This window comes from Setaria italica, chromosome III (genome assembly GCF_000263155.2).
Source record: "Setaria italica strain Yugu1 chromosome III, Setaria_italica_v2.0, whole genome shotgun sequence".
NCBI classification, from domain to species: Eukaryota; Viridiplantae; Streptophyta; class Magnoliopsida; order Poales; family Poaceae; genus Setaria; species Setaria italica.
The window spans coordinates 11,248,578-11,258,732 of record NC_028452.1 but is presented as its reverse complement, the minus strand read 5'-3'; the positions used below and the strand labels follow the sequence as shown (position 1 = coordinate 11,258,732).

Here is a 10,155-nt window from a genome sequence, read left to right as displayed (position 1 = left end):
CCCTAAAAAAGAAACCCCCTCAATCAGTTTATTTCGGCATTCCTGAATGCGCCGCCCGGAGGCCAATCGTCAACCATGTGACCCCAACTACAGAGTAAGCATTTTCTAAATGTAGTCGCCAAGGTTCCTTACAGAGACAGCACCTAGGCAGGTTTGCCAAAGATAGCCAAGAACCAATCAAAAAAGAGCTAGCTCAATTACTCGTCAGCAGGGGTTCATCAAAAGATGTCTTTCACCCTGAGTGGATAGCCAATCCTGTAATCAAGCACAAGAAAAACAATGAATGGATAATGTGAGTTTTTACACTGGCCTCAACCCAACATTATCCAAAGGACCCCTTCAACTACCCAGGATCGAGCAAGTAGTTGACTCGAAAAATGGGGGCGATTTGTTAAATTTTTGACCCGGTAAATGTTGTTCCCCCCCCCCCCCCCTTTAATTTTCTCTCCAGTTCCGCCACTGATAATGATGCAGTAAGACTTCACATCTGCTACAGGTTTATAGCGCAGTATATTTGGAAATCGCATAGTGTGAGGAAATTTAACATTTAGTTTCATTACTAAGTGTAGCCAACAGCCATATTAGGCAAAGCTATATCCTGGAAGAAGTACTGAAGTAATTACTGCTATAGTTGAGGAAGCGTAAGCATGGAGGAACAACTGTCATAAAGTCCCTATTGCCCTTTAGCAGATGGTGGTAGAGATCTATTTCGTACGTTTTCACTCTTTTGAGAACTTTTGACTTCATATTTGCACTTGCAGCTCATAAGTCTCAAATAGTACAAGTGAAGCACACTACTCGAATAGTCGAATTGAATCACACATACATCCCACACGATAGGCCTAACACCACCAAAGCAAACCTAGCATACTTGAAAGCCACAAACACTAGATCGGGCTACCTTGAGACGTTGCCCACAGGCGAGACGAACTAATCATTTCGATCTCGAGACCGTATTCGATCGAGCACACCACACGGTCTCAACTTCCACCCGTTTTGCAATTCAGAAACTAACGCCACCGATCGAGTCGAACGAACCCAGCCGCATCGATTAAACGGGAACAAAAAAAAAACGAACAAATCAAGTCAGACGAGGGGCCGACCAGTGGGCGAAGAACTCGACGACCGCGAACGACTCCGGCGAGGCCTGGAGGAAGGCGGTGAAGTTGCCGGCGTCGAGGTCCACGGCGGCGTCGCCGTGGGCGCCGCCGGCCCCGCCCGCGCCCTCGACGCCGAGCGACCGGAGCGCGTCCGCCCCGCGCGGCGCCGCGCCGAGGAAGGCGGCGAGGAGGACGAGTATGAGGCGCGCCACCGCACCGGCCGCCGCGGTGGCCGCCATGGATCGTGGCGGGCTCGGATCTCTCGGTTGCCCGGGCGGGATTTGGTGATCCGTTTCGGACACCTGCCCCACCTCGCCGAGTCCTCCCTCCCGGCAGGACCGCAGGACTAGGACTAGCAGGCTGGGTTTTAGAACGATTTTTTTTTCTCGCCCCTTTGAGAAAAGCTTTTGCGCAGTTACGCCTCCATTTTTGTGTGTGTAATTATGCAGTTCAGTCCCTTGTTTATGCTTGATTTTAAAGCTAAGCTGGGATAGGCGCACCGTGGCTGCAACAGCATTCGTTGGCCGACATGTGGGTCCCAATGGACGTCGTGGGAAGTCATGGCCCACGGGCAGCGTGTCGAGATGGGTGGACCGTGGACCTGAGGATTTTGGTGTTGGGTTCGGTGCGACGCTACGCAACGCCTTTTGCAAGGTCAAACCGTGCGAGGGAGACAGGCGCGCCACGCAGCACCTTGTTTTGCTTGCCGTTGCCATATCAGATCCTCTTGCTCTGCTGCCTTGAGTTGTGAAAGGGCACGCTACTGGTACCAACGGAGATTCCACCGATACTAATGTATCTAAGGGTCTTTAGTACCGGGTGAAGTCTCCTCCTGATACTAAAAAGCTCTCTCCGACTCCTCATCTCTCTCACTTATCTCCCCACCATACACCTTATCCTTATCTCCCCACCGACCACGCACTATCTCTCCTACCTCTCTCCTTCCTTTCTCATTGCCACCACCTCTCGGGGTTGCTACCGCCGCCTCTTAGGCCGTGCCGAAGCCGCGCGCCACCGACCTCCGTGCTAGAGGGCCGCGTGCCGCCAACCTCCGGGTCGTCGTTGGCCGCGCGCACCGCTCTCCACACCCCTAGCCGTGCTCCCCCGGCCTTCGAGCCGCTAGGCGCACGCCACCGGCCTCCACTCCGAAGGCCCGCACGCCCCTACCTTTGGCGAGGAGCTACCACCAGGCTGCCTGCATGAGGGGCCGTTGCCGCTACCCCCGTCGGGGACCGAGCCGGGGCTCTCGAAGGCTTGGAGGCGCGGCGCTCGAAGGCCAGGAGCACGGCGGCTGGGAGAGGCGGCGAATTGGAGGTGCGGGGTTGGGCATGGCGCGGCGGTGGAACGGCGTGTAACATGACAGAAAAGGAAAATGAGAAAAGAAGATGAGAAAAGAAAAGAAAATGAGAAAAGAAAAGGAAAAGAAAAAGTCTCAGCCACTCGTGATGTGGAAGATAATTTAGTACCAGGATCAACCGGTACTGAAGGCTTCCTTTTAATACCGGTTATTTTACCCTATACAAAGAACCCCTTGTTACCCTGAACTAATAAGCATTTTTAGGAGATGACTTGAGTACACGCGTGTAAAGTGGCCTCTCGTGCCATTGCTGCAACCATGTACGTCAATCATTCTGCTTTCTAACTTTCCTGTTTTCTTTGGATAAGAGCACATTTGTTCATCATTGCATTTTTGAAAAAAAAATGCTCGTACAAGTTCATTAAGAAACACCATCCATGAGCGACAGAGTGCTTATTGCCATGCTAGCAAGTTCAGCAAATTCAGGCCAAGTGAAGAAAAATGAGTCAAATACTCTTCGACAAGTAAACACACTGATGCTAACTAATTTGGACAAGATATTACGTAATTCATGGAAACCCATATCATCATATGGCAATTACTAACTATAGCAGGGACTAATCGCGCAGCCAAAGCAAAGGTGCGTCTCCATTCCTGCCGCCGCCGGAAACATGCTTACCTCTTTTGCACTGCTCCTCCTCCTCCTCCAACTGGACACGTGAGCGAGGACATAGATGACCAAGCTCCGGTGGCATGCACCATGCAGTCCGATCGACCAGTATAAATGGGCGTGCCATTCAGCAGAACAGAGCACACCAGCCAGCTCAACCAGCACAGCAATGGCGGCGGTGGCGAAATGGGCTCTCCTGCTCCTCCTAGGCCTCGCACTCCTCGCACCGGCTGCGCAAGCTGCCGATAACAAGGACAAAGATAAAGAGAAGGATAAGGAAAAAGACAGAGACAAAGATAAAGATAAAGATAAAGACAAGGACAAGGACAAGGACAAGGACAAGAACAAGAACAAGTCTCCGCCGCCGCCACCACCGTACCATCCTCCGCCACCCCCACCGCGTGTGCCATCTCCCCCGCCACCGATCGTTTCATACTCGCCTCCACCTGTCGTGTCGTCTCCACCGCCACCGTTGCCTTCGTCACCTCCTCCGCCCGTCGTCTCGTCGCCGCCACCACCGGTGCCTTCGTCACCTCCTCCTCCCGTCGTCTCGTCGCCACCACCACCGTTGCCTCAGTCACCGCCTCCGCCGGTCGTCGTCTCGTCTCCACCACCACCACTGCCTTCGTCACCACCCGTGCCCGTGCCATCTCCACCGACCAGCAACGTGGTCTACTGCAAGAACACCACGGGGTACCCCACCTGCACGGCGCCGGCGACCTGCCCGAAGAAGTGCCCGCAGTCGTGCCACATGGACTGCGACACCTGCAAGCCCGTCTGCGGTAAGCAGCGCATGGACAGGAAACACGCACAAGATCGTGTTCATCGATACATACTGTGATTGTGATTACGCTGTGCTGTGCAGATTGCAACCTGCCCGGCGCGGTGTGCGAGGACCCGCGCTTCATCGGCGGCGACGGCAACACATTCTACTTCCACGGCCGCCGGGACCGGGACTTCTGCCTGCTCTCCGACGTCAACCTCCACATCAACGGCCACTTCATCGGCAGCCACGTCCCAGGCGCCAGGAGGGACCCGACCTGGGTGCAGGCCATTGCCGTGCAGTTCTCGGGGCACCGCCTCTACGTCGGCGCGCGCAAGACCGCCGCGTGGGACGACGACACCGACCGCCTCGCCATCGTTTACGACGGCGCGCCCGTCGAGGTCCAGGGCGTCGCGAACGTCAGGTGGGAGGCGCCCTCCTCTCCCCTATCCGTGACGCGGACCAAGGCGGCCAACGGCGTCCTGGTGGAGCTCGCCGGGGTGTTCAAGATCACGGTGATCGCGGTGCCCATCACGGAGGAGGACTCGAGGGTCCACAGCTACGGGCTCCGCGACGGCGACTGCCTCGCGCACCTGGACCTGGCCTTCAGGTTCTACTCGCTCACCGACGACGTGCACGGCGTGCTGGGGCAGACGTACAGGAGCAGCTACGTGAACCGGCTCGACGTCGCGGCGAGGATGCCGGTCATGGGGGGCGAGAGGGACTTCGCCGCATCGGGCCTGTTCGCCACCGACTGCCCCGTCGCCCGCTTCGCGCACGGCCGCCGTGCCGATGCGCTCGCCGTTGCCTCCGACGAGCTGATGACCAGCGTCAAGTGCTCAGCCGGCCTCGATGGCGTTGGAGTGGTGTGCAAGAAGTAAGACAGACCACGCGCGCGCTCGTGCGCCGTGTAGCAGAGAAATAATCAGTGTGCACGTACGCACATAAAAATGATAGTGGGTTCAATAAGCTACTCCATGAACGTAGCCGTGGAAAGATTCTTATTGCACAATCTTTTTCACTATTCCATTTTGACCAAGTCATCGCAACAATCTCAACTGCCAAGTGCCAACGACACTAACTTGACAGGTACTAGAACTTACAGACATCTCACGGAATAACATCGATCGAATTCAAATGCTTAGCTATGTTTCCAGACGAGCTAATCCTGCTCCCACCTCGAGATCCTTTTCCATGAGACCGTCGTATATCTTCAACGAAAGCCTGGAGGTTCCGGTCCGAGGACCCGCCATCGGCAACAGACGCTGTCGCTTCCTCTTTCCACGCCGTCGCCCTCATCCGGAACGCCGCCGCCTCCGGCCCGCTCATCACCTCGTCGACGCACGCACGGAGGGCGTCCCGCGTCACCGGCGCGGGCAGCTGGACGCCGACCTTGTACTCGTCCACCAGCATCTTGGCGTTGGTGAACTGGTCGGACCACCACGGGTACCCGACCATGGGCACACCGGCAGCGAGCGCCTCCGCGACCGAGTTCCACCCGCAGTGCGTCACGAAACACCCGACGGCGTCGTGGCCGAGTACGCGCCCCTGCGGGCACCACGCGACAACTTTTCCCTTGCCGCTGATGGCCGCGAGCGCGTCCTCCGGGAGGAGCTCGCGGCTGTCGTCGCGCACCACCCACAGGAACGGCCTGCCGGTGCCGACCAGGCCCTCCGCCACGGCCAGCATCTCGCCGCGCCCGATGTTCACGAGGCTGCCGAACGCCACGTACACCACGGAACGCGGCGGCTGCGCGTCCAGCCACGCCACGCAGCCGTCGTCGTCTGCCACTGCAGCGAGATCGTCGTCGTCGCCGTCGCCGTCGCGGCGGTCGTCGTGCTCCAGGAGCGGACCGACCGGCGTCACCGGCACGTGGGAGCGAAGCGCGTCGATGGCCGACCGCTCGAGCCCGTAGAAGGTGTTGACGAGCACCCAGGAGACCGTCTTCTTCCCGATCCCCCCGAGCTGCGCCCGGAGCATGTCGCCCCACAGGTTCCGCGCGTACTCGGGGCGCACCATGTGCGGCAGCTCGTCCGCGGCCACCGTCGGCAGGCCGGGCACGGCCACCGGCGCGTCGGGGTCGGCGTCGGAGGGGAAGGCCTCGGGGAAGCTGTAGAAGTGGTAATACAGCGACAGCACGGCGCAGGACTGGATCCACAGCATCGCGCACGGGATTCCCATGCCCGAGGTCACGTCCAGCGCCCACGGCACGAAGGGGTTGTTCACGACGCACGCCACGGGCCGCCCCGCCCCGGCCTGGCGCCGGATGAGGCAGGCCAGCGCCGAGGGCCCCGCGTCCGCGACGTGCCGCAGCATGTCGGTGGGGTCCTGGTAGCGGCGCGGGTCGTCCGGTGCGTCGCGCCGCCGCAGGTACTCGAACCGGAGCCGGCCACGCCCGGCGCCGGCGCCGACGCACGCGCCGTCGTCGGGCAGGGCGCGGAGGCCGGCGTGGCGGAACGTGGTGAAGGTGACGAGGAGGTCCCTGGCGGCGAGGCGGGCGCCGAGGCGGAGGAGCGGGTTGACGTGGCCCTGGAGAGGGAAGGACACGAGGAGGACGTGAGGCTGCTGCGACGGCATGCCTGCCTCTTGGCTCGTGATATAAACAAGAGATTTTGATGTAATGTCTGCTCCTCCCTTGGCAACAGAGATCGCGGTGGCTGTTGTTTCGTGTGAAGGAACACACGGCATGGTTGATGGGAGGAGCCCTATATATAAGGAGCGAGGCGTTGATGCCCTGTGCGTTTATCGGCGCCGCGAGACATGACAGCACGCTGCCCCAGCAGGTACTGTTGATGCGTGTTTAAAATGGCCGCGAGAGCAGCTCGAGTTCTCCGTGCATTGCACATTTGGGGAGTCAACAAACATCAAGGATTCGTTGATTGTGTAAGTACGGCCAACTCTTTTCGTACGTACTGTATTTCAGCTAGGAAAATCAGCATTTGTCTGATAATGTGATTTTCAACGATTGAAATCTTCTTACTTGTTATTGTGGTGCATGACTCCACCGTGTTCTGTGCTACATTTGCTGTTACAACGTTTGAGGAATTTATGCAGCACTAAGTAATAGGCCAGCAAACCATGTGCATCTCAAAACTATATGCTAAATTCTAAAATGTTTTGTTTTATTCCATTATCGGAAAAAAAAAACAGTACCATACGATACCATACTAAATGCTAGCACGCGGCTGGATCGGATTGAACTACAACGATTTATCGGGAAAAAAAAAGTAGCATGCCCTTCTTACTGACGGGGTGTTCGGGAACATCGTGCTAAACTTTAGCACCTCGCATCGGATGTTTGTATACTAATTAGGAGTATTAAACATAGTCTAATTATAAAACCAATTGCACAGATGGAGTCTAATTCGCGAGATGAATCTATTAAGCCTAATTAGTCCATGATTTGACAATATGGTGCTACAGTAATCATTTGCTAATGATGGATTAATTAGCCTTAATAGATTCATCTCGTGAATTAGACTCCATCTGTGCAAGTAGTTTTGTAATTAGCTCATGTTTGATCCTTCTAATTAGCATCCGAATATCCGATGTGACCCTGCTAAAGTTTAGCACCTCGTATCCAAATACCCCCTAAACGTGGCTTATCCATAGGCGGCTGGATGGTGATCAAACTTGCTACCCTAATGCCAGAGGGAGTGCCAATGCAAGAAACGTCGTCGGTCACTCTTCATCTGTTTTTCATATTGCGCACGAGGGAAACACGATCGAATTCATTATTCATGCTTCATGCACCACCAGACGATCACGTCACGAGCCAAACAATCAAACAAGAAGGTCCAAGGGCGACCAGTGCTTTAACCCCAGTTTCGTCCTCCTGCACTTCCATCTCGCATTTTTCTGTGTCGTAGGGACGGGGAGTTCACAGTGCTTTAACCCCAGTTTCGTCCTCCTGCACTTCTATCTCGCATTTTTCTCTGTCGTAGGGACGGGGAGTTCACAGTGCTTTTGATAATTGGACTCTGCAGACCCGACTGATGAGTAAGCACGAACTACTCGCCCCCGTATTTTAGCGCAAACGTGTCGGGCGTCATATAGTACGTCCACACACGTACTTACTGCAAGGGCTAACGCGTAGAGTACGGGTATGCATGGAGGTGAAGGATCTCTCACCGTCCTCCCGGGATGTGGATAAGGGCGGGCGGGGGTGCAGGGGAACTAGCAAACCCCACGGGCACCTTTTGCAGGAAACCCTTTGATGGTGCTGGGCTGCTGCTGGCCGTGCAGCGCAGGCGTGCGGTCGTGTCAATTCAACTGTGCGTGCCGCGAAGACTGGCCTCTCCTCTGGTGCTTTCCACTTGCCCGTTTCAGCCTTTCAGGAAGGTCGTGGATCTGCATGCGAGCTCATGGTCAGTTGCCCACTGCTGCTGCTGGGTGCCCCAGCTAGGGTGACACAAAAGGCCGCACCGGTGGTGTCCGACGTGTGCGCGCGAGCTCGAGCCAAGTGCGCTCAGAACAGGGGACGGCGGCACCGCATCTCGACACGTCATAGACCACCAATCGTCCGACATAGTGGGGACTTCCCTCGATCCCTTTTGATTTGATGATTTCCACCAATGGTGACGGACGTGTTCGCCATTACGCGCTGTCTCGTGTGCATCTGGCCATCTGCGGTGCCCGATTCAGTATGTTTCTTTCCTGATCCCCTGTTTCCCCATTGAGACGGATGACCTTGACCGACCTTTTTCTTGATTGATCTGCAGCATGGTCTACTTTTCTTTAGGCAAATGTGATAACGTCGGGCGATAGTTGCCCCCCGACGAGGACAACATCTGGGGTCGCTTATTTGCCCAACGTTTTTTTTTTAAAAAAAAATTGCGCAACGTTTGTGGGTACTTAATTCACTGCGGCGGAAACTGGGTGTTGGGCCGTCATCCTGAAGTGTGGGGACGGCGCTTCTTTTACCGCCGCCACTGGGCCACCGACCGGCCCAGACGAAACACAGCAAAGCCGCGGCTCGTTCACGACGCAATCCCACCAGGCCGGCCCCTCTGGCTCGCCGCATAGGCCAGCAGCATCCCAGGCTACCCCAGCGGCCCAGCGGGAGGAGAGGGGGCTGCGCTCCTGCGCCATCGCGCGCCGGGGTCACGGGAGCCGGCGGAACCGTGGAGAGGATGGTGCATGAGTGCATCCCCCGGCCGTCCGGCCCCGCCAAAGCGTCGGCACTCGCAAGCTGCATCTCCCCACGGGGGTCGTCGCATGGCCTCGGCATGTTTGCGGGTGCCACGTTCGTCGGGCCTCGCCGAAGCCGGGTCGCCGCGGGAGAGTGGAACGCACGGGCGGGGCGTGTCGGCGTGACAAAAACTCGGCTCGAGCACCTGACCTTGCGAGTTTCGTGCTCTTCTCGCTTCGGCCTAACCGTGTCGCGCCCGCGCGCGTTCGGACTCTTCCGACGCGGTGCACGCTAGTAGTATTTACCATCTCGACGAGTCAACCATACATGTGTGCCGTGCCGAGACCGAGCTGCTCGTGCGGGCACGTACTCCGCTACGCGCGCACGTAGACGATTCCACCGTGTCGGTCCGCGCCAGCGGCATGCGCGCTCACGCCACGTCTCCTGCCTGGCTGGCTGCCTCTCAGCCAGTCAGCCGTATAGGACCAGGTGACGGGGCTCCATATCGGCGTCATGCCACGTGTGTGTACTACGTTTACCGCCACCATTGTAGCGACGACGGCGTAGACCGGGAGCGACTGAACACGCAGAGAGCGCGTCCTGTTCGACGACTTCTTTTTTTTTTGCATTCGCGGCAAAATTCAGGGAAGGGTCACGAATTTTTAACGGGCTAATTTCTCGCTGGCAAGAATGCTTTCCTTCGCCTTACGAACGACGCTTTCCTCTGCTGGCAGATTTTGGGTTTGCTTTCTTCATCGAGTAAGTAGTAGTACTCCCAGTTAGGCCAGCCTACCTTGCTTTCACCCGTCGGTCTACTACTCCCCCACTTTACCCTGTTTTGAGGGACATCATGGTATCTTTCTGCGCAAACAAGATCCCGGTTCAAACCACACCTGATGCCAATGGAACCTGACACTGACAGCGACCGATCCCTCTGTTACTCCGTTTCGGTGCGTTGTCTGAATCCGAATATCACCTGCTTTGTGGTGTTTGGATCCTGGAGCTAAAGTTTAGTCCGTGTCACATCGGACATTCAAATGCTAATTAGGAGGATTAAACATGAACTAATTACAAAACTAATTGCAGAACCCCTAGGCTAAATCGTGAGACGAATCTATTAACGCCAGTACGTGCAGGACCAGGAGCGGTTCTTGGCAAGGTTCCCTGAAGGCCCTGCCGCTAGCACCAGGGGCG

General features: G+C 56.6%; 3 protein-coding genes across 4 annotated transcripts in view; 1 reads left to right on the top strand and 2 right to left on the bottom strand.

The window, feature by feature from the left end:
* Positions 1-1,473, bottom strand: part of LOC101773210 (sulfhydryl oxidase 1) — a 5,302-nt gene extending 3,829 nt beyond the window's left edge. Inside the window, exon 1 of one of the 2 annotated variants that reach the window (XM_022825184.1) lies at positions 1,104-1,473. In XM_022825184.1, coding sequence (XP_022680919.1) covers positions 1,104-1,339 — 236 coding nt within the window. In that variant the 5' untranslated portion in view covers positions 1,340-1,473. The remainder of the gene's footprint in view (positions 1-1,103) is intronic. The other variant, XM_004961248.2, reaches the window with a different exon arrangement.
* A 1,748-nt stretch (positions 1,474-3,221) lies between these two features.
* On the top strand, positions 3,222-4,857 carry LOC101772390 (vegetative cell wall protein gp1). The gene is made up of 2 exons (XM_004961245.2): positions 3,222-3,849; positions 3,933-4,857. The coding sequence occupies exons 1-2, from the start codon at positions 3,237-3,239 to the stop codon at positions 4,709-4,711; spliced, it is 1,392 nt and encodes a 463-aa protein (XP_004961302.1). The 5' UTR covers positions 3,222-3,236; the 3' UTR covers positions 4,712-4,857.
* On the bottom strand, positions 4,835-6,494 carry LOC101772796 (gallate 1-beta-glucosyltransferase). Its single transcript, XM_004961246.3, has one exon. It carries the CDS (start codon positions 6,405-6,407, stop codon positions 4,941-4,943), a length of 1,467 nt encoding a protein of 488 aa, XP_004961303.1. The 5' UTR covers positions 6,408-6,494; the 3' UTR covers positions 4,835-4,940.
* Between the last annotated feature and the right edge of the window lie 3,661 nt (positions 6,495-10,155).